Source organism: Callithrix jacchus, chromosome 1 (genome assembly GCF_049354715.1).
Source record: "Callithrix jacchus isolate 240 chromosome 1, calJac240_pri, whole genome shotgun sequence".
In the NCBI taxonomy this organism is placed as follows: Eukaryota; Metazoa; Chordata; class Mammalia; order Primates; family Cebidae; genus Callithrix; species Callithrix jacchus.
The window spans coordinates 93703565-93728171 of NC_133502.1; the positions used below are offsets into that span (position 1 = coordinate 93703565).

General features: G+C 37.1%; 1 protein-coding gene across 16 annotated transcripts in view; it reads left to right on the plus strand.

Annotated features, from left to right (window-relative positions):
* Positions 1-24607, plus strand: part of TRPM3 (transient receptor potential cation channel subfamily M member 3) — a 980420-nt gene that overhangs the window by 340625 nt on the left and 615188 nt on the right. For 6 of the 16 annotated variants that reach the window (XM_035263706.3, XM_008995767.5, XM_035256280.3 and 3 more), the window contains exon 1: positions 20134-20581. The exons of 7 other annotated variants lie outside the window; for them this stretch is intronic. In XM_035263706.3, the coding sequence (XP_035119597.1) occupies positions 20405-20581 (177 nt within the window). In that variant the 5' untranslated portion in view covers positions 20134-20404. Of the gene's footprint in view, positions 1-20133; positions 20582-24607 lie in introns of those variants that run through there. 3 more of the 16 variants (XM_008995769.5, XM_035266568.3, XM_008995774.5) reach the window with 1 other exon arrangement.

Sequence of the window (24607 nt, forward strand, 5' to 3'; positions counted from 1 at the left end):
AGAGGACAGCAATTTGGAAAGATAAAATAGCATGTATTTAGCGACTCTAGTAAGAATACCAAAGAGGTAAACAAAATTAACAAAATGAAAAGTAGCCTCTAGAGGAGAGAAGGATGAAGGTAATAAAATCTACAGACAAGTAAGTTATGCTACCAAATTAAGAGATCCCTTTAAATGTACTAATCATGAGACATTTTTTATACATGCTATGTATTAGTAGAATTTGCAAAGTCAGTAGCCCTGAGCAGTAGTGTTCATTTTTGTGAGTGGAAAAATAGTCACCTTAAAAAATCAATTTATGTATTGAAAAAAGGAGAAGTATACATAACTATTTGAAATGTAAGCCATAATACACTGAGGGGATGAAAGAGCCAGTTAGAGATAAAGAAGTTCTCCCCAAGAAAGCCTGATACGATTTCTGCTTAATAGTTTTCTATTGGGAAAATAGATTATAATCTAGACATATTATTAAATGATGTTATAATATGTTTTATCCTTAAAACAGCTGTACTGAATTATAATTTACATGCCGTAAAGTTCACCCTTAGTGTACTGTTCAACAGTTGGACCTATTATTTTTAAGCAAACCAAACTGAAAAAACAGGTAAAAGAAAAAGAACGAAATGCTTAGAAACTATTGATTTCCTATTAGAAACTCATGTAAATACTGAAAAATCTACTGGAGGACAAATTTTTCATTGAAAACCCAAAAGCAAATTAAAAGTAATTTTATATACTGCATGGTTCTCCATGTCCTGGATTCAGGCACCTGTAGTGTGTACACACGATCATCTCTACCTGGGGATGAAAAAGTTCCAGCGTTTCTCCTGAAATGCGTGGGAGCAACTGAGCATAGACAGAAAATCAAGTGCAGAAAGATGCCATAGAGACCTTTGATATGGACCCCAGTGTGTGAGTTTGAGAAAGCAAGTATTATTGTTATGCTTCATTTTCATATTTTCTTGATTTCTAATACTACTTCTCCCCAAAGCATCATCTATTTTCTCTTTCTTTCTTTCTCTTTCTTTCTTTCTTTCTTTTTCTTTCTTTCTTTCTTTCTTTCTTTCTTTCTTTCTTTCTTTCTTTCTTTCTTTCTTTCTTTCTTTCGTCTTTCTGTCTTTCTTTCTTTCTTTCTTTCTTTCTTTCTTTCTTTCTTTTTCTTTTCTTTTCTTTTCTTTTCTTTCTTTCTTTCTTTCTTTCTTTCTTTCTTTCTTTCTTTCTTTTTCTTTTTGAGACAGAGTATTGCTCTGTTGCTCAGGCTGGAGTGCAGTGGCACAGTTTCAGCTCACTGCAACCTCCACCTCCCAGGTTCAAGTGATTCTCCTGCCTCAGCCTCCTAAGTAGCTGGGATTACAGGTATCCATTTCCACACTTGGCTAATTTTTCTAATTTTAGTAGAGATGGGGTTTCACCATGTTGGACAGGCTGGTCTCAAATTCCTGACCTCAGGCGATCTGCCCCCCTTGGCCTCCTAAAATGCTGGGGTTATAGGCATGAGCCACTACACCTGGCCTATTTTTAATTGCAGAACTTTCTTCAACATAAATTTTCAACTATTTAAATAATATAAAAATGTTACTTTCTAAAAATAGTTAAAATGTGTCCACCAAGGCTTAAGCTTCCTTTTGGACATTTTACAGAACTCTCTTGAGTGTGAATCCTTTGGTGACATATCAAAATAAGAAACTGATGAGGATTAAAGTTCAAAGTCATGTGCTTTTCCATTTAGAAAATTAAACAAAAAAGCCGTATTTTTCAAGGAAAAATATTAGGAGAATTAGGATTACTGAGCCAATTTACCAGAGTTTATATTGACACAAGTGCCAAATAGATTATCTATAACCCCACTAATGAATCTTCAGAATTCTTTTTGCAGAACTCATTTGTTCATGTTACCATGTTATGCTCAGATGAGCTGGTCTTATGTATTTACATAAGTACTTAAGTTAATTTGTTTACTTGATATTTATTAAACTATTAGATTTGTATTTGATGTAAGTTCTTTCTACAAAGGGAGAAGCGATATACAAAACATAATGGATTTTTGCCTTAGGTTGAGGTCATGAAAATGATGGTACTTAATTTTCTTTCTTTTTTTTTTAATTCTACAAATTAAACATTATTATTATCACCATTGCTTTATATGGCCAATGTTTAAATATGTATATTTAACATATTTTTATTTATTATACTTTAAGTTCTGTGGTACATGTGCATAACATGCAGGTTTCTTACATAAGTATGCACTTGCCATGTTGGTTTGCTGCATCCATCACCCCATCATCTACATTAGGTATTTCTCCTAATGTTATCCCTCTCCTATCCCTGCAATCCCTGGTATCCTTCCTCTAGCCTCCCACCTCCTGACAGGTCTTGGTGTGTACAATGTTCCCCTCCCTGTGTCTGTGTGTTCTCATTGTTCAACATCAACTTATGAGTGAGAACATGGGGTGTTTGGTTTTCTGCTCTTGTGGCAGTTTGCTGAAAATAATGGTTTCCAGCTTCACACATGTCCCTGCAAAGGACATGAGCTCATCCTTTTTTATGGCTGCATAGTATTCCATGGTATATATGTGCCACATTTTCTTTATCCAATCTATCATTGACGGGCATTTGGGTTGGTTCCACGTCTTTACTATTGTGAACAGTGCTACAATAAACATACATGTGAATGTGTCTTTATAATAGAATGATTCATAATCCTTTGGGGATATACGCAGTAATGGGATTGCTAGGTCAAATGGTATTTCTATATCTAGATCCTTGAGGAATAGCCACACTGTCTTCCACAATGGTTGAACTAATTTACACTCCACCAACAGTGTAAAAGTGTTCCTATTTCTCCACATCCTCTCAGCATCTGTTGTCTCGTGATTTTTTAATGATCTCCATTCTAACTAGCATGAGATGGTATCTCAATGTGGTTTTGATATGCATTTCTCTAATGACCAGTGATGATGAGCTTCTTTTCATATGTTTTTTGGCTGCATAAATGTCTTCTTTTGAGAAGCGTCTGTTCATATTCTTTGCCTACTTTTTGATGGGGTTGTTTTCTTCTTGTAAATGTATTTGAGTTCTTTGCAGATCTGGATATTAGCTCTTCATCAGATGGGTGGATTGCAAAAAACTTTTCCCATTCTGTGGTTGCCAGTTCACTCTAATGATAGTTTCCTTTGCTTTTCAGAAGCTCTTTAGTTTAATTAGATCCCATTTGTCTGTTTTGGCTTTTGTTGCCATTGTGTTTGGTGTTTTAGTCATGAAGTCCTTGCCTATGCCTATGTCCTGAATGGCATTCCCTAGGTTTTCTTCTAGGGTTTTTATGGTGTTAGGTCTTACGTTTAAGTCTTTAATCCATCTGGACTTAATTTTTGTATAAGGTGTAAGGAGGGGATCCAGTTTCAGCTTTCTGCATATGGCTAGCCAGTTTTCTCAACACCATCTATTAAATAGGGAATTCTTTCCCTATTGCTTGTTTTTGTCAGGTTTGTCAAAGATCAGATGGTTGTAGATGTGGGGCATTATTTCTGAGGCCTCTGTTCTGTTTCATTTGTCTCTGTCTTTGCTTTGGTGCCAGTACCATGCCGTAGCCTTGTAGTATAGTTTGAAGTCAGGTAGCGTGATGTCTCCAGCTTTGGTTTTTTTTTTTTTCTTTTGCCTTAGAATTGTCTTGGCTATGCAGGCTCTTTTTTTGTTCCATATGAAGTTTAAGGTGGTGCGCTTTTTTTTCCAATTCTGTAAAGAAAGTCAGTGGTAGCTTGATGGGGATAGCACTGAATCTATAAATTACTTTGGGCAGGATGGCCATTTTCACAAAATTGATTCTTCCTAACCATGAGCACGGAATGTTTTTCCATCTGTTTGTGTCCTATTTCTTTGTGCAGTGGTTTGTAGTTCTCCTAGAAGAAGTCTTTCACATCCTTTGTTAGTTGTATTCCTAGGTATTTAATTCTCTTAGTAGCAATTGTGAATGGGAATTCACTCATGATTTGGCTCTGTTTGTCTGTTATTGGTATATAGGAATGCTTGTGATTTTTGCACATTGATATTATATCCTGAGACTTTGCTCAAGTTGCTTATCAGCTTAAGGAGATTTTGGGCTGAGATGATGGGGTCTTCTAAATGTGCTATCATATCATATATAAATAGAGTCAATTTAACTTCCTCTTTTTCCAATTTAATGCCCTTTATTTCTCTTGCCTGATTCCCCTGGCCAGAACTTCCAATGCTATGTTGAATAGGAATGGTGAGAGAAGGCATCCATGTCTTGTGCCAGTTTTCAAAGGGAATGCTTCCAGTTTTTGCCCATTCAGTATGATATTGGCTGTGGGTTTGTTATAAATAGCTCTTATTATTTTGAGATTTGTTCCATCGATACCTAGTTTATTGATACCTAGCTTTTAGCATAAAGGGCTGTTGAATAATGTCAAAGACCTTCTCTGCATCTATTAAGATAATCATGTGTTTTTTGTGTTTGGTTCTGTTTATGTGATGGATTATGTTTATTGATTTGTGTATGTTGAACCAGCCTTGCATCCTAGAGATGAAGCCTACTTGACTGTGGTGGATAAGCTTTTTGATGTGCTGTTGGATTTGGTTTGCCAGTATTTTGTTGAGGATTTTCACATCAACATTCATCATGGATATTGGCCTGATATTTTCTTTTTTAGTGTGTCTCTGCCAGGTTTTGGTATCAGGATGGTGTTGGTCTCATAAAATGAGTTATGGAAGATTTCCTCTTTTTTGTATTTTTCGAATAGTTTCCAAAGGAATGGTACCAGCTGCTCTCTGTACCTCTGGTAGAATTTGGCTGTGAACCCATCTGGTCCTGGACATTTTTTGGTTGGTAGACCATTAATTGCTGTCTCAATTTCAGATCTTTAAAGCAGTATCTTTTTCTTTGTTGGTTTCATTGTGGATTTTAATACCTTTTTATGAATTTTAAAGGAAAACCACAAAATAAATAATAATTTTTTTATTATTAAGCTCCAGCTTGGAGTGTCTAGAGGTTGAAGAAAAACTTAGTTTCAACAACTAAAAATGCCACATAAATACTGGTTTGCTTTCCTTGTACTAGTCTTGGTTCAGTTCATTTTCTACACAGATACTAGAGTCATTATAAAATGCAATTCTGATTACATTTGCTCCACACTTAAAAACCTCAATGACTCCTCCACCGTGACTCCAACCACTTTGTTGATACAGTTTAAACTTCTTAGCAACTGTCATCGTCCACATCAGCTTCTTTTTTTGATGTGCATAATTACTTCTTGTCTTCAAAGTTCACCATGGGCCTTCTTCCTTCCTTGCCTTTTCCAGGGCTGTTCTCACTGTCTAAAGTGACTTTCTCTTACTTCTGTGGCTGAATTTGCTAAATGTTTGTGGTTCCAGAAGGAGCTCAGAAATCTCACTTCTCCCTGAGGCTCCTGTTCCTGTGCCCTCTTCATATCCTTTGCATCTCTCTGTCTCGACCAGGATTAAGAAACACACCTGGAAGCAGCTTCCTGGTCCCTATTCTGTAGTGATCACGTGAATTTCCTTAGACACACCATGAAACCACTGGAAATGTGTTCAGGAGGAGGATATTACATTTGTTATGCATGATTGGGAAGAAGTAGGATTGATAAGTAAAAATTCCTAGGAAGTAGGTTGCAATCACAAGATGGTCCTAACCCTGGACTGCCTTCTCAGGTGGATTAGCCTGGGTATCTGTGGACCTTTGACTTCACTAGAAGGAGTGTCAATGTTTGATGTCAGAGATGAATGACTTGGGGCTACAGAGAACAGGCTGAGCCTAGCTATCTTCTATCATTTCCCATGTGTCACTCAGTCCTTCCTCCAAAGTCAACATTAAAGGATTAAACCTTTTTAAGCTACTAGCTACATAATTGGTGTTTCAGCTTATCTAACAGATTAAATATCCAGTTGGATCTTGTCTTTAGTTTACCACTTAACATGCTATGTGAACTTCCTGTCTTCTCCAGTAGTTTGTGTGTTCAATCCTCATGTGGACTATGTATTAATTTCTTTGTATCCTCAGTACCTGGAATAGTGCTGCACACAGAGCAGACATGTAGAGGAATTGATTAAATTAGAAAACTTGTCCGGCTGGGTTAATTAATGTTAATCAAATCATACTTCAATGTCTTTTTATATTTACTAAACTCTTAAATTCATAATTATGCTGCAAGGGTGGCATCAAATCCTACACCCAGAGAAATATACATAACTGCTCAGCAAACAATAAATAATGTTTGTTTTATGTGTTAATAACACTAGAAGTATGATTCTGTTTCATTCTACTGAGAAGATGAAGCAGATCTATAATTTACTGGTGGCTTTTTTTTTTTGCCTGAAGCTAAGCATATGCTCAAATATATCTGACCCCGATGTTTCACAGTATAAACTTCAGTAGCTTGCAAAACTCTCTACTTATATCCAGAATTCCACAGTGTTCTAGGTAAGTTTCGCCTACTAGGTTTTCTTGTTGCATGGGCTCTGTAGTATTAGGTAATACTCACTTTCTTTTCAAAATAGGTAATGCTAAAAATGCCTTATTTTGTGGTGTCCTGAAAATGGATGAAAACAATCTGAAACTCAGTAGAACTGGTCTTAAAATTTAAACAGTTAGCCCTAGGAAGAATTCAACAGAGCATCAACATAACTCTTTATACATTATCCTGAGACCCAAAGTAGCAAGGTTCTCTGAGAGAGTTCATGTTGCTGCTTATGGATACAGCCTGGAAAAGAATACAGTTGCCTTGGCTTCCATACTGTTCCCTTTCTGTTGTATGTAGTTGCATCTCCATGGCTTCTGCTTTTTACTCTTCTCTCTCTACTCCCAACAGAACTGGAAGTGACAGATGGCAGGATTTGTGTAAATAGAAAGCTAAATAAAGAGGAATAGGGAGCTGAAGAGTGACTGAGAATTTGCAGTCCAGTGCATGAGTAAGATGCTGATGGAAGATGACATTATGAGCATCCCTGCCTAAGACTCAAATAAGTTTTGGCTCTAGGTGAATGCTTTGTGAAGTCACTAGCATGATTTGGGCATGCTGAAAATTGTCATAATTAATATTTTGGGGATTTGGGATTTAGGTAGGTATGTTCCCACGAGGCTGTGTTTATGGTATGAGTTCCTCTCATTGACTTTCTTCTTTGTTTGCCTCTGGCCTAATCTTTTCTATTTCAAGGGGTTAGTGAGTTTTCACACTGAAGTTTTCCCCAACTGGTTTGTACCAGGTGGACAACTCTAGAAAGAGACATTACCTATTTTCTGATTGTCAGTCCACAGAGTTTAATTCAAAGTATTGACTCTGAGCTTTTTAATCTTTAGTGGCTTAGAGTCTAGAAAACATAGAAATCTATGTTACATTTATTCTGTAACAGACTAATAGGATAGCATTCAATTCACTCATTGCTTTTGCCAGTCAGTTTTGCGGCACAGATCACTGCCATGTTAAGTGATGTGAAATTGAATTTGTTAGAATAAGATGACAGGGATTTTAAGGCATTTGGATTATTTAATTTATGGAGATAGTGTTTGTGAGGTTTTTTTGGTTTGTTTGTTTGTTTTTGTTTTGGAGGCGAAGTCTTAGTCTGTCTGTCACCCAGGCTGGAGTGTGGTGGTGATCTTGGCTCACTGCAACCTCTGCCTCCCGAGTTCAAGCAATTTTCCTGCCTCAGCCTCCTGAGTAGCTGAGACTACAGGGGTGTGCCATCATGCCTAGATAATTTTTGGATTTTTGTAGAGATGGGGTTTCACCATGTTGGACAGGATGATCTCGATCCCTTGACCATGTGATCTGCCAGCCTTGGCCTCCCAAAGTGCTAGAATTACAAGCATGAACCACCTTGCCTGTCTGAAAAATTTTTAAAAAATATTTGGAAATATGAAGCAATAGACCTCATTTAGAGCAGATTGTGGATTTTATTATGGAACCAAAGCTCCCTGTATTCACAATTGCTACTTAAGAAATTTTATCACAGCATTTTGATGGGCCTATAACAGAAAAGAATAATATAGGACTGTGGTTTGGTCAAATATCAGCAAGAAAATTTTATTCAAAATTTAAAATGTAATGAGAGAGAGATTGAGATGCAGACACACACACACACACACACACACAGACTTTTGTCAACAGTAGGCAAAATAATGAGACCAGTAAAGAAGAATGCAGCAGAGGTGGTTTCAGAGCATAGAACACTAACCATAGAACAGCTATAAGAATATGTAGGTAAGTGTTTATCTGAGCTTGGATTGGGAATGGCCTTCCTTTAGCATAACATCTCAGTGTGTACTATGAAGAAATGGCTGCTAGTGTGAATGTATAAATGTTAAAAATTTCTTATAAATAACAAAGAACATCATCAAAATTAAAAGCTATGTGGAAACTACAAAAATACTAGCAACTCAGATTAATGACAATGGATTAATGTCCTTAATATAAAAAGAATCTTATGAATTAATAAGAAAAATAAAACTCTAAGAGAAGAAGAAACAATTTGCTAGAAGAATTAGAAATGGCCACAGGAAAAATTGAACTTTATAAGTTACCAGATAAATGTATAATATATTACTTTTTCTGTAATCAACTTGGCCAAAAATTAATTTAAATTAATGATATGCCCAGTTTTGTCAATGATTCACTAATAAGGACATCCTTATACTTTGCTGAGGGGCACATAAAATGGTTCAACACTGCTGGATAGCAATTTGGAAATAACTATCAAGAGCCTGAAAATATATTCTTGATTTATGAATTAATCATCCTTCATCCTAAATGTATCTTAAGGAAATAATCAGAGATGTGCACAAAAATGTATGACTGAGTACTGTACTGTATATCCATAATGACATTATTTGTAACATTAAAACTGTAAGTGAGCAGATTATTTTCCTATATAACCATTAAGTATTGTATTTTCTAAGAATATTGGGTAATATGGAGATAAATTCATGCATAATAAGTGTACTAAACTATATATGAAGTATGATTCTGAAAACACTTGGTAACATTTTTAAAAATTACATCAATAGTTACTGATGGATAATGAAAGAATAGGTGAATTTTAACTCTTTGTACTTTTATAACTTTTTAAATTTTTTAATATAAAATGTTCTTTTATTATTGGGAAGACAGTAAACATATTTTTCCAACTTTAGTATGTACGAAAAATTATGAATTTTGAGTTTATAGTTTGGTGCATTTCAACAGTTCTATACAGTTGAGTCACTGCTACTTTATTCAAGACGCAGAACATTTTCATCACCTTGAAAAGGTTTCTCATGCCCATTTGCCATCAATTTCATCTCCTGAACGATTTCTGGCAGCCATTGCTCTGCTTTCTGTCACTTTTATGTTTTCTAAAATTTTATATGTTATTTTGAGATTCACCCACATTGCTTTGAGTATCAATATTTTCTTCTAAAAATATATTTTGAAAGAATGCTTAGTATGTGGATCCCTCTAAGAATTAACCTTAGAGGGAAGAGGCCATGGAGCCTAAAGGAAAGAACAAGAAATGGAGACTCAGATCTTGGGGAAGTCACCTATATTCTTGGGTTCTCAGTTTGCTCAGATGTAAAATTAGAGTAGTAGTATCTTTCTGCTTCATATCTCAGCATCATTATGGGTAATGCATCAGAATATGTTTGTTGAACCACTTTGTGAGGCATCAACATCGGTTTCTATTTTTATTATTATTGTGAACCTGATTAAAATGGCTGATATGTAATTCAGTGTTCCTAGCTCCTTCAAAATTAGATTTGCCTTTATATATAATAGAGAGTTGCCTTCATACAGGGCATATTATGACATTAAGTTAAGCCTTTGATGAGTTGGCATAGTGGGAAATATTTGTGAATTGTCCAGATTTTTAATGAGTGGTAATTGAATGAATTCTCTAGCTTGAATTATCTTCAGATTGAATTTTTGATATCTGTACTTATTTTTTTTCCTCTTTTGCTTTTCTTTTCCAAAACCAATTCCTCTGTGTTTAGATATTGGTCTCTACTTGCAGTTTCGAGTCTGAGAACTTTTTTTTTTTTTGAGCGTTAAATAAACAATTCTTAGACTTTTTAAGGCGATGGAGTTAAGATTTGGGAAAGCAAAAGGATACTACAGAATCAGTATGTGTTCAGATCAGTTTGTAGAGCAGCAGTAGGCACCATAAAAAACTCTAAATGACTTGAAAGAAATGGTTATAACAAACAAATCTAGTCCACTTATTCTTCATTTGTTCATTCTACAGTCAACAAATTTTAATTGAGTTTCCATTATTTTCCAGACAATCTGCAAGGATCTGAGATACAATTGACTACTGCCCTATAGAAATTACATTCGATTCGTTAAGACCAAAAGTAAATAAACCAACCAGTTAAATAATTACCATTTCTGAAAAGTACAGAAAGAATTCAAACAAAGAGCTGCAATGAATGTTGAAGGAGGGCTAGAGAAATCAAGAAAGAACCTCTAGGTAGATGACACATCACCTGAGTTGCACAGCATAAGGAGCTAATCTTATGAAGAGCTAGAGGAGGAAGCATTATAAGTGGGAACAACATTTATATATGTCCTGTGACAGGAATCTATAAAGAGATTCCATATTTTGGAAAATACTGTAGAAGCATCAAACAATTCCTAAAAATGTTACAGCTCTATTTGAGCGAAGTAAAAAGGGAGAAACAGGAAAACTATGTTTTTGGACAAAAATGATAAATTGCCATAAAGTTCACGAAAAACTAGAAGAAATAAAAGTGGTTAAGCATGACAAATTGGGGGAAATGTCCAGAGTTGATGCTAGAGAGATAGGTAGGATCAAATTTGTCACATCAAAAACAAGGAGTTCAGAATTTTTCTTAACTCCATGGAGAGAACTAGACGATTTTACTCATAGGAGTGGCTTGATCTGTTTTAATCCTGAGTGCTTTCATGAAAGTGAATTCTCTCATCTGATCTGTAGCCAACAGGTTTACTTGTGAAGAATTTAATTAAGGTACAAAGAAAAAGATACCATTAAAGCTATAAACAATAATTAATGATGAGTTTTTCCTTGGGATAATATCAGGCACTATAGAACATGATAATGCTTTCTCTATTATCATCTCTCTCTTCCTTCTTGAGGAAGTTTTCCCAGAGACAGCTGGGTATTCCATGCAGTCAACCAGATATGCTGTGCCAATGCATGTACCATTTAGGCACCTGTGGATGGCTTTGGCTGGATGCAGAATAAAAGCATTCAGAATCTGATTTATTAATGAATTGAGAAGCTGCTAAAAATCAAATTCATACTTGGTACCTTCTTTTTCTAACTTAATAGCTTCAGGTTAGTAGTAGAGTCTTGATAATATTGTTTTGTTTTCTCTCCAAATACTCTGAACATTTTATATGAAGTCCAAGTAAATGTGAATAAAATAATAATTTTATTTCTGATTACAGAGATGCCTTTGATTTGTACTTACTTTAACAGGTCTAAAGCTTCTGGCCACTTGCATCTTTTGCATCATTTGCATCATTGAAACAAACATCTTGTAATAAGTTTCTAGAATATTATCTTTCACTCATGATTAATGATAGATCATAATTTTGTTTTGAGATACTTAACTCAGGTATCTGAAACTAAATCAGTTACCTTAAAAATACTTTCTATTTTTTATGTATACATTTTTAAACCTTACATATCAAGAGTTTATCTTTGAGTTCAAAACACAGCTCTGAAATTTACCGTGTAAACTTGAGTAAGTATTTAATCTTCTGTGTTTTAATTTCAACTAGAAAATTCAGGTAGGGATAAGAGTTGGGTAGTACTGAGAATTAAATGAGTTTGTATATATTTAAAAATGTACCCCATATGAGCAAAAAATCACGAGTTATTTAGAAACATCCCTTTTTCCATTTAATGAATACTGTCTCTCAGGCATTGTGTTATTTATTGGGCATACTAAATGCGTACAGACAATCAAATTCATAAAATTTGATTTTATGAATCAAAAATCTCTCTCAACAGAGAGGCCAGCCTGTTGGAACTAGAAGGTAGGGAAAGGGATATGGAAGTCAGCATGCAAATAAAGGAAACCCAGAGCTACTGGAAGAACCACTGCTTCTGTGCTTTCAGGATTCTGATGTTACGCTAGATAAGTTAGGGTTATTGGGTTATTTTTCCTTTTTTCAGATTTTTCAGAGAAGATACTATCTTCCCTTTGGAAAGCCACAAGAACTCTGTATAAATCTTTTAATTTAAGTGGTAGCAGCATATTGTAATAGGTAAAAGCATGGGTTATAGAATAAGATAGACCGGAATTCCAGTCCATTTATCAGTCCCGTGACCTTCTGCAGGTTTCTTAACCTCTCTGGGTCTTACCCTCTCTGAGACTATTTCCTCATCTGTAATGCTGGGATGACAATACTGCAGATGTTACAAGTTTGTTATGATAACTGAATGAACTATGTGCTTAACATTGTTTGGCACATGGTAAGTGCTTGAAGAAAGTTATCAGTCGTTTTAACATTGTCACATAGCCACTTTAAAGCCATTTTAAAGGTAAGGACTCATAAAAGTTATATGAATTGCCCAGTGACTTAATGTGAATTCAAACCTGTTTCCCCCCGATTTCAAAATCCATGTAGTTTGCATTGGTTTTATGCCTCGTCAGGAGAGAAACAAAACAAAAACTGGACCATTGTCTCTCATAAAGTAAAACCATGTGATCCCTCCCACTGCTATTAATAAAAATAAACTGAAAGGCTCCTGGTTGTTAAGAATATGATACCAGAATAAATATCAACAATGTTGCCTTTTCTGAAAGGCTGACAAAAGTAGATAGCAAGTACGGTTTTCATTACCTTTCTTCATTAAAATTCTCTACCAAGCAGAGTTACTGCTTTGAGGATCTTCCAGATCACAGTATGTCTCTGTTTCCCAGGTGAGCAGACCTTATGGTCCAACCCAGGGCTGGCCATTAGTGTGAGAAGCCCTGATGCACAAGGCAGGGTGCGTGGCTGGGGAAGGCCCTCCGCTTTCATTGGGTGTTTGAGAAGGTATGTGTGAGGTTTGAGCTTGAACTTGTGTTTGATTTGGGCATCTATTGGCTAAGAAATCTGACTTAAGATACACTCCTAATAGTGAAGGCTAAGCTGCCCTTCAATTCACGCAATTTATTCAAGTGGTAATTGGAGATGCAATTCATAAGATATTTATCAAGTTGGTGAGATTTATGGTTTCATAATGAAAATGTATCTAAAATACCTATGTTCTGTGTGTGGGCATGTGTTTGTGCTTACGTGTGTGTTTGTTGTGGATATTTAAGCTTAGCATAGAAAGAGAACATTTACAATAATGCATAGCATTGCAAATATTAAAAGAGTGAATATTAAGTGATCAGAAATTCACATCTCAAATTCTTATATTTTTAACAATCCTCTATGGACTCATTTGGATTCTTTAATCATACCAAAAACACATCCCCTTTGTGAATGTAAATTTTAGGGTTTCAAAGCTGAATAAGGATGTATTTTAGCTCTAGGCCTTTGAATATTTGTTATGCATTTTTTGGTGTGTGTATATGGAGGATTTCTCTTTTTGGTAAGACAGAAGCTGCTTACATACCTTTGTGTTGTCCAAAGTGAAACATTTTACACATTAAAGTTTCACACTCTGTTACTGGAATATATGATTCCCTCTTAGGAACAGAGGAAAGCAGTAAGGAAAGTCAGAGGTGGTTCTCTTCTCATTGTTATCTGTAGCTTCTTCTGTTACTAGAAGAAACGAAGAAGGAAATAAAGGTGTTTTTTGCTTTGCTTTTCCTAGATCACAGGCTGTGGGAAGGATGGCACATATGACTCCAATATTGGCAATAATAAGTTGCTAATATTTTTTGAGTTCTTACCATCTATGGGAACTAATCCTAAGAGTTCTGCATATATTGGCTTATTAATTTCACATTATCTCTTTGACAAAGGTAATATTATTGCCCCCAGTTTGCAGATGAAGAAACTAAAGCATGATGAGATTAAATAACTTCCCCAAAGTGACATGTAAATGGTTATGCTTGGGTTTACATTCAGGCTATTGGGTCTATGCCCTGTACTCTTAAGGGCTATGCTACATACACTGCCAGTGGCATCCATGAGCAAGATAATAATAATATTACTAAGAACAACAAAAGCAATTGCATTCAAATGTTTTTCTCTATGTTAGCACTGTGCTAATTGCTTTAACCTTCACAAAAACCTTGAGGTGGAAACTGTTGGATGCCCCATTTTTACAATGTGGAAACAGCCTCTGAGAAGTTATGTAACTGGCCCTGGGCCACACACCGGGTAAGAGGAGGCACTGGGGTTTGTATTGAGTCTGTCTGACTTCTAAAGTTACAGATAAAGATATGAAGGATGAAGCACAGACAGTTCAATCCCTGCTCATTTCTTGAAACAAGAATGCATGGGCTTTCCCACCACCACCTCTGTTACAACTCAGGGTCAAAAAGAGTAAATTACACACATATCAGTTCAGGGGTGTGTGTGTGTGTGTGTGTGTGTGTGTGTGTATGTCTGTGTGGTCAGCTATTACTTAAAATCTATGTTGAATATTCTAATTTAGGGAAAAAATGTTAAAAAAGAAGCTAAATTATTGGTGAGTTTCACCTCATAGCTTCCTAAAGGGCCTTTATGAGAAGCAATTAAAGAGATTCCAGAGGATTAAGAGATTACTATATTTAAAATACCCTTATAACATAATATTGAATATAACCCTGTAGAGGGTTTTTTTCCTAAAAACTCTGCAGCATTGTGTGAAGAAAGATTATTGGCCCAAGACACCCAGTGTACACAAGAGGTATGAGTGGTGCTTGTTAACTATCCTTATACTTTTGGAAAACTATGCTCTGGGAGAAAAACTTGACTTAGAAGTTAGAGGAAAGCACATTTCACCTCAGTCTTAGGTGGAATTTTCTGTCAACCAGAACTGTCCAGTCATGGAATGGGCTGTCTCAAAAACTCACTCACTCTCCGTCACCACAGGCTTCTGTGCAGAGAGGGACAGCAGCCAGAGATGCCAGAGGAGAGATCCCAATAATGGAGGGAAAATCAAATAGATAACAATTCTAGTCATGAGATTATTTTATATGGAATAAATGCTGCTTATGCTGCTTAACAAAGTGAGCTATGTATTTTAATAAATTCAAGTGTATTTTAGAATCTATTATCTATAAAAGATGGCAATAGGGAAATATACCTTAGGGAAGAAAAAAAGTTAATCTGATGAACACATATTTGGAAATACCCTAAGGATTGTTCTGTGGGTAAATGGAATCTATAAAGAGATTCCACATTTTGGAAAATACTGAAGAAGCATCAAACAATTCCTAAAAATCTTACAGCTCTATTTGAGTGAAGTTAAAAGGGAGAAAGAGGAAAAGTATGTTTTTGGACAAAAATTATTAATTGCCATAAAGTTCATGAGACAAATGATATTTTGAAAAAAAAATAGTGGTTCTAGGTCTTTGAGGAATCTCCACACTGTCTTCCACAAAATGGTTGAACTAATTTACATTGTCACCAACAAGGTAAAAATGTTCCTGTTTCTCTGCAGACTCTCCAGCATCTCTTGTTTCTTGACTTTTTAATAATTGCCATTCTGATTGTTGTGAGATGGTATCTCATTGTGGTTTCTATTTGCATTTTTCTAATGATCAGTGATGTTGAGCTTTTTTCTATATGTTTCTTGGCTACATAAAGTCTTCTTTTGAGAAGTGTCTGTTCATGTCCTTTGCCTACTTTTTAACAGAGTTGTTTTTTTCTTATAAATTTGTTTAAGTTCCTTGTAGATTCTGGATATTAAACCTTTGTAAGATGGATAGATTGCAACAATCTACCATTCTGTCTGTTCACTCAGATGATAGTTTCTTTTGCTGTGCAGAAGCTCTTTAGTTTAAATAGTTCGAATTTATCATTTTTTGCTTTTGCTGCAATTGCATTTGACATGTTCATCATGAAATTGTAGCCTGTGCCTATGTCCTAAGTGGTATTGCCTAGATTTTCTTCTAGGGTTTTTATAATTTGGGGTTTTACATTTAAGTATTTAGTATACCACAATCCCATTACTGGGTATATAACCCCCAAAATAGAAATCATTCTATTATAAAGATACATGCACACATAAGTTTACTGCAGCACTGTTCACAATAGCAAAGACATGGAATCAATCCAAATGACATAAAGAAAATGTGGCATATATAAACCATGGAATACTGTACAGCCATAAAAAGGAATGAGATTATGTACTTTGCAGTGACATAGATAGAGCTGAAAACCATTATCTTCAGCAAAGTAACACTGGAACAGAAAACCAAACACTGTATTTTCTCACTTGTAAGTGGGAGCTAAACAATGAGAACACATGGACATGGGGAGGGGAACACCACATACTGGGGCCTGTTGTGGGAGGAGAGCATCAGGATAAATATTTAATGCATGTAGGGCTTAATACCTAGGTGATGGGCTGACAGTGCAGAAAACTACCATGGCACACACTTACCTATGTAAGAAACCTGCACATGTATTCTAGAACTAAAGTAAAATAAAATATTTAAAAAGCACAATAAAACTAATAACTGAAGGCAGTCATTAAACAAGCAAGATGTTAGGATTAAGATTTAGAAAACACTGAAGCAAATGAAAATATCTACAAAGGCTCACCATTGGGCTGGTTCCTGGTTTTTCCCCTCGAAGCTTAAATATAATCCTTCTGCACTAGGTGCACTACATCCATATATTAGAGCCTGAAAATATATGTACAATCAATGGCCAGATACCTATGAATTTTAATGTTATAATAATAAACTCTGAAAAATTACATTGCAGCATTTTTTGAGTGTTGTTTGCAGAAAACACATTTCAGTGGGAGGCTTTTGAGTTCTCTGTACTACCTGGTCACTGTGTCATTTCCTTTCTGTTTTCTTAGGTTTTCATGGGTCAGCTCCTTTTATATCTAAAAGATATAAAGAAGAAAGTGTGCAAAGTAGTATAATGCTATATTGAGGGTGCCATGAATTTTTTGAAGAGAAGGAATGTGCTCTTCAAAAGAAAGAATGAAGAAGGTCTATATGACGGCCCCTTGTCAATATTGAGAATGAGCTCAAATTTTATCATGAGCCTTTGGTTTAGTATCATTTACACAGAAAATAAAAAGGGAAGATAATCAGTGGGAACTGGGCTTTTCTGTAGCGTGGGAGAGAATTAGAGTTAGTTCAAAGGCAGGCTTTGGAATACAGAAATCTGATATGCCCTGCGTGCTGTTTTGTAAGATACTGAAAGCTAGTATGACTATGTCAGAGTTTTAAGCCTGCTAGAATTTGTCCTGCAGATTTGTAGACATCCACATTCATAAGATTTATAAATAAGCACTCTGGATTTGTGAGATGCTAATATCTGGGGCTGGGCTTGCTCCTCTCTGCTTTTTTTTTCTCTCTTAGACTTCTCTCTAAAAGTGGCAAAGGCATCTTCTACGTGAAAATATAATTTCTTGAAAGTGGAGGGGGTGTCTTGAAAACCCTGCCTTAGATGTTTTGATAGCAAACAATTCTTGCACAAAGCACTCCAATGATGGAAGAAAAACCGCCTCTCATGCACTGTCATTCTTCTTTGATCTTTACCTCTTTTGCAGTGTAATCTCTAAATCAATTCCCTGAAGGTTTTGTGCTTTTCTCCTCTAATTGCCATTAGAGAGAGCTGTGAATCCTCCTACTTCCTCACTCTGCATAGTTTCTAACTCTTCTCTTTGACCAAAGTTATTCAGTAAAATTAAAGGGGCTAGGAGGATCAAAGGCCATGTTTTTTTAGAATGATGCTGTCATTTTTGTGGGGTTCTTATCATTTTGAAATAGTGCAGGGCAGTGGGTAGGCAACTGCAGTGTTTCAGCATTTGCATGGAGCAGAGATCTCACCACCTCAACAGAACCACTTACGGACATTTAAAAGCTTAGAAAGGCTGCAGCTTTCCTCACTGAAGGCAGCATCTTGCAACCTGATGAATACCACACTGCATGAGAAAACCCACACTGCCCTTACAGTCTCCCACCTCCCTCTTTACCCCATTTATGAAATTCATGGAAACTCACAAGAAGCAATCAGTTTTAATTTGTCTTGTTTTACTTCATTACCTGCTACTATTTGTATGCATGCTTAATGAAAATTGGCAGTGGGCTTCCGGCTCAGAATCAGCACATGCTGCCCAGAAGATGGATTTGCTATATGACAGGCACTGTTCTGAGTGCTTCGCTGATATTAGTTCATTTAGTCCTCACAAGAACCATAGGCATGTGGGTTTATTTTAATCTCCATTGTACGGATAAGGACTCCAAGACATAGAGAAGGTAAGTAAATTTCCCAAGACTAGCTTCAAAATTGGAGTTTGAACCATGCAGCTTGATTCCAGAATTCATCTGTTAACTACTACATCAACATCAGAATAAAGTAATAATCTGAAAGAAATGCTGAGCATTTCTTCTTTAGTCTTTAAATTTTATGTAAGGTTAAATTACCAAAAAACAGAGGCGGTGGTTTTATTCCTAGGGTCCCTTTTGAAAGAAATAAGAGACAAGAGAAAGCTTGTCTTTGTAGCCTAGTAGACTGGTTTCAATCCAGACTGCAGTTTTACTAGTATATTAGACTTGGTACTAATTTCTCTGGGCCTCACTTGCTTAATCTGTGAGATAAGGATATGACCGTAACGCCTACTCCATAAGGTTGCCATTGACATAAATCTATGTAATACATTGTGCTAGGCGATGCATGTTAGCCATTATTGTTTTAAAACTGCCTTCAATCCTTTGTGGAAATAGCATAGTAACAGAAAATGAATCATCTGTGTACGAGGTCTATTAAGGTGATATTGTTTAATAGAAGGTAATCAGAGACATAAATTTTATTATACAAGGTAGGTCAATGGTGTGTCTGCCACCAGTGGACTAGTTTTCTGCAATATCTTTCTTAAATTTGTGACACAAGACCATTGTGAGTGAAATAGGTTTGTAGCGCAGTATCAGGTATTGATTTCATTCTGGGGTGGGCCTGTGTTGTCCCCAGTTCTGAATTAGAGCAGTGTATCACATCTGCTTGCGCTGCTCCCAGTTCAGCTTCTGTCTGCATAATAGTCATGGAGCTGGGATTTACTAATCTCTTCAAGTTAATTAGAAGTGGAAAATCAGCGTAGTCATACAGAGGGAATTAAAGAGGAAAAATAAATAAGATGGCGATGCTCCAAGGAGTGGGACTCTCCCGGGTAGGAGTTGTCAGGTCAGCTGCTCCTCCTGAGGTCTGATGCCTGGGAGAACATGGGAGTTCAAGTGGGGGTTGTGTCAGGAACTCCCTTCTCTTCTCATCCTCCCAACTTCCCTTCTTTGAGTGAAATTATACAATTTCTACCTTCAAATTGAAAAGCTTTCCTTTATTCTCTCGCTTACCACAGGAGTCCTAAAGACTATATATTTCAACTCAGCAAATATTTTATAAAGCCTCCTTAGAAAATGATGGGAGTGGGAACCCCACTTGAGGAAACCTGTCCTTTATAGACAGCATCCCAGGTGGCACTTTATGGGTTAAACTTGTGTTGCAGAGAAAGGGTATCAAGTGGCTTTCCAGGAGATCACTCCCATTTAAAGACTACTCATCTCTAAAAGATGAGCCAAATCTCCATTAGTTTACACTGCTTTCTATGAAAGGAACAACTCAGTGTGTGTGAGTTTGCTTCTGTCTCAGTGTCTATCTATACAATGGATTATCAGGATGAAGGCTGTCAATCATGGTTAGTAAAAACCCCAGAACACGACAAAGATTCCTTTTACTGTAGATGTATTTTATGATATCCCTCACTTTATTGTGTCACATATCAAAAGGGAAGCATTTATCTCATTCGGAAGCACCCCTTCTCTCCCTGTGTCCTTGCCCCTCCCCCCGTGCCAGTTCCCAATCCCTCAAAGATGCTTTGTGCAAGAAAGTGCAAGTTTCCCGTTCTGGCTTTATTTTTGTTCCCTTTTGCTCTCTTCCTGGCTCCCCACCAAGCCAAGCTAGCAAAGCAATGGCCCCGGTTCCCCCCCAACGCCTGACCTGCCTTTACTGGGAGGAGAGCGGGAGAGGGAGCGCGCATTCCGGAGCAGGCTGCTTTGACTCCGACCACAGGCTGTTTTGTGCAGCCTGTCCCTCTCCTTCAAAACCGTGCATCCCCTCCCCGAAGCAGCAGGCAGTGTGCCTCCATTCAGCCACATTTGGTATGCATGAGCACGGCTGCATAGAGAGGGGAGGTGGCTTTCTTAAAAAGGTTCAGGAGCTCAGGCAAGGCTACTTGACTAGTCTTCCAAGTTCCAGGAAGCCTCTGCCCTAATGGAATTTGCAGGTGTGAAGATGACCATGGGATGCCAGAGCCGTGGGGGACCGTTTATTTTCTAGGCATTGCTCAGGTTTGCAGTTTCTTGTTTTCCTGGTGGAATTTGGAAGGGGTCATGAATCAGGCTGATGCTCCTCGACCCCTAAACTGGACCATCCGGAAGCTGTGCCACGCAGCCTTTCTTCCATCTGTCAGACTTCTGAAGGTACTGTAACTTGCAGCTTTGAATGGTGCTAATTATGCTTTTCAGGTTTAAATACCCAACTTGGGGACTTGGGCTGGGACGTACCTTTGGGGGAGCATAAATGCATGCAGTACTGGCTCTGTGGCCAGTGGCTAGAGAGAGGTTCTCAGTACTTCTCCCCTCCCCCCACACCCCCCACCCACACTCCCTGGTGTCAGAGACAAGAGGCTGGTGCAAACCACACTTGAGACGGAGGTTTTGGTCTCAGAGAATGGGCTACCTGGTGCTCCCCCCACCCCTTTTAACCATTTCTAAAACAGAATTAATTAACTTCTTTGGGCGGGTGGGAAGAGTAATGGGAGTGAAATCCCTTACTCCGCTGTGTTTGGCTCCTGAATTTTTTTTTTTTCCTCTCTCCCTGGGGAAGCCCTTCGACCCACTTTCCCTTTAAATGGAAACTCAGAGAACAAAGGATTCTCCTCATTAGTTTAAAAGCTTTGTGTAGTTAGGTAGCCAGTCAGGTGAAGACAAAGACTGAGCCTCCTCAGATAGTGACTTTTTGGTGCCCTTATTTTTAGAAAAGGCATAAAAATGTGAGTCTCCTGGGTGGAATCAGTAGTGGGAAAGTATTATTAAACATATATTGAATGTCAGCTCTGTCTCTAGCTGTGAGTCACACAAAAGAATGGTACTACACCTGAGCAGTAGTTGCTACTGTGTGTCTGCAGCGCTTCTCTTTCCAGAAGCAAATACATTCAAGATACTGAAAGTCCATACAACTCTGTACTAATCCACCTTCACAATCTGTCTTGTAGGGGAGGAAACACAAATTAGATTTAAAGGTGCAGGAAACAAGTAGTTTTGCCCAACAAATAGAAGGTGGTAACACTTAATTGAGAAAGGTACATATCTCTGCTGTTCTACATCCATTTCAAGTTAAAAAAGGCAAAATTCTTAATTCTCTTTTCCTTAGTATATATGTTCTTTTGTTTTAATTACCACTGAGCATTGAGTCCAGTAGACTACAGTGGAGAATTGATGAATTAGCCCTGAATACATGACACTTGCAGAATTTTGTTCTGAGGCTGTGCTCTGCTTAGGTTGGGTTTGATGTGGACAGTGAGTTCCTTACAGCTAAGTGGTGCCTCACAGCACAGTATTACCCCTTGCCTGAGTTTTTCTTATCTTGTTAAACACCAACTGGTATTAACTTTCAACAAAGGCTGCCCCAAGTGCTGTTCAAACTCCCATCATATGGTTGTCATGGCGATGGCTTGCTTCCCTAGGGACTGTTTAGGAGGAAAGGCAGGTTTGGGCATGGGTAGTAGAAGAGATGCTTCCTTGGATATGTGTGTTTTTGCTGTATTGGAACAACATGTGTGATAGGGCAAGAAAAAGAATGAGGCCAGAGAATTAACAAATCAGTGTACATTTTCTCCAGAATCACTAGTGAATCAAGGGTTGGGCAAAGAATGGGCATATCTAAGTCTCACTGAAAAAATTTAATTCCAGTAATTCCATGTGCAGTGAGAAATATTTTTCCAGTTAAAGTCATGCATTGGCTTTAACCCAAAATAATGCTTTTCAGTTCTTCTTGACAGATATACGTGACTATCATTCTTGATATATTATTAATTAATCTTCTAGTTTTTTTAAATGGAGAATATTATTCATTTGCTAGTCAAAAAACCAGCAGAGAAGTACCTACATGAGGTACTTCTTTTAGGAGAAGCTCTGTCTTTTCAAGAGAGCCCTATGATATTTTTGACTGAATGTACTGTCCATGCTATCCGTCAGGAGACACTGTTCATGCTACAGCAGTACTTTCATTGGCATTCAGTTCAATGCTACCATCCTTTATTAAAGTGATGCTTTGTAATAATTTATTGAACAATGTGCATTACTGTGTATCCTTCCCTTTTTTTAATATCTGAAAGACAGGATGGAACCTTACTAGAGAACTTTTTTCCCAAATGGCATCTGTATTTATGAAAGTTGATAGCTATCTTCTGAGACTTCAGTTATTAAGGACATTTCAAACTCTTAAAAAAGAGAAAGTACTACCAAATTATTTTGGCAGTACTCAGAAATAAAAGCTGCTTTGCTATATGACCAATTGTGCACACTCTGTCTGAGAATACTATGTCATTTTTTTCTCTAGACTGTGTTTGTCCTGTGTTTACTTTGGTAGTATGCATGTATTCTTGCCCTAGTTTTATCTTTTGAGTAAAATGTAGGTTCATGAGTAATAATTGGCATTTTCTGGAAAATGCTCTTCCTGGCTAAATCTAGAAATGAAATATTTAATAACGGTATTTCTTATGTCCCTTCCTTCCTTTCTGCTCCTTCCCTTCCTCTCCCTTCTCTCTCTTGCTCCATCTCCCTCCATACTACCACCACTATGTTAATTTGATGGATAGATTCTCTGGAAATCTAGTAGATTATTGAAATCTTAAGGTAACAAACCCAATTCTCCTGTTCAACAGGTAATTTTTATTCCTCTTCCAAGCATTGTTCTAATATGACCTGCCCTCTCTCACTGTCCCTACCTGTCAGTAAATGCTATGTAGGTCCTGATGGCTTGATTAGATTTAGCTAAACTCTTATCAGTCACCATTTCTGACAGACTGGACTCAGGCCAATCTCCCTTCCTATTCTTTTCCTTGAAAATGTGTGTTTCTTTGCTAACTTACTTTGGTACCATGTTATTATTTAGAAATGGCTTCATAATCCTATTTCCTTATTTGCCATTTTCTAATAGAAACAGGATACTAAGAAATTAGAAGGGGAAGGGCAGCATCTGAAGGATGAGTTAAACCCAATGAGCATTGCAATATACTTATTATTCCTCCTGAAAGCATCTCATTTGTTGTTTTGTCCATCTCTGAGAAAATTTTGAACATGCCAACAAACTCACATTCTGAATTTGGGGTTGCATTTGGAAATAACACTTAGAAATGAGTTTCTGGACAGGCACGCAATGATGATAGCCAAAAGACAGAGCCTGTTTTCAAACGGGTAAATTTCAAATGGAACCCTTTCCAAATCATTTATCTTCTGTTGTTGTTTGCTTTATTCTTATGTGTTTCAAGATTGCATCTTACTATAAATCACAAGAAAGTCAAGTGTATTTCAGTGACAGAATGTTCTTAGCATATTTCATATTCATTATCAGGTCTATCTTTGCCATTGTTTTATTTGGAAGCTTTTATTTTGGTAACATGTTGAATTTGAAGATTATTTTTAGGGCAGAGAGCTTTCCGTGTATTGAAGTCTTGGCAAACTTACTGAAGGGAAGGGTTCTGAAAAATGGGTTGCATTGGGGGAAAGAAAAGCACTATATTTCTGACAGATTTTGGAAAGACATTTAAGTCCCTGTGTTAATGAAGACCAAATGATTAGTATCATTTTTAAGGCTTTCAACTTTTTACATTGAGAAATCATATGACTTTGCTTACTTTAAACAATGTCAGAAATAAAATAAAGAAATTATATTCTGGGCCAGGCGTGGTGGCTCACACTTGTAATCCCAACACTTGGGAGGCTGAGGTGGGCGGATCATGAGATCAGGAGCTTGAGACCATGCTGGCCAACATGGTGGAAAACCTCTCTCTACTAAAAATATAAAAATTAGTTGGGCACAGTGGTGGGCACTTCTAGTCTCAGCTACTTGGGAGGCTGAGGCAGGAGAATTGCTTGAACCCAGGAGGCGGAGGTTGCAGTGAGCCGTGGTTGTGCTGCTGCACTCCAGCCTGGCCATAGAGTGAGACTCCATCTCAAAAAAAAAAAAAAAAGAAAAATTCTATTCTGGAAAAAGTCAGCCTAAACACTGAGTCCTAATTCCGCTATGTTCCGAAACAGCCATGTAAACTTGGGCAAATTACCTAATCTTTCTGTAACGTGGCACCCTCTTTAAAATGAAGGGTTTGGATTTGACTGGATTTACATCCAATATCCTCATTCCCTATGCTGAAGCTTCTTGGACATTGAAGAACATTATCTATTTGGACTAAAAGAATTGAATATTAAAATGGAAGAAGGAATGGA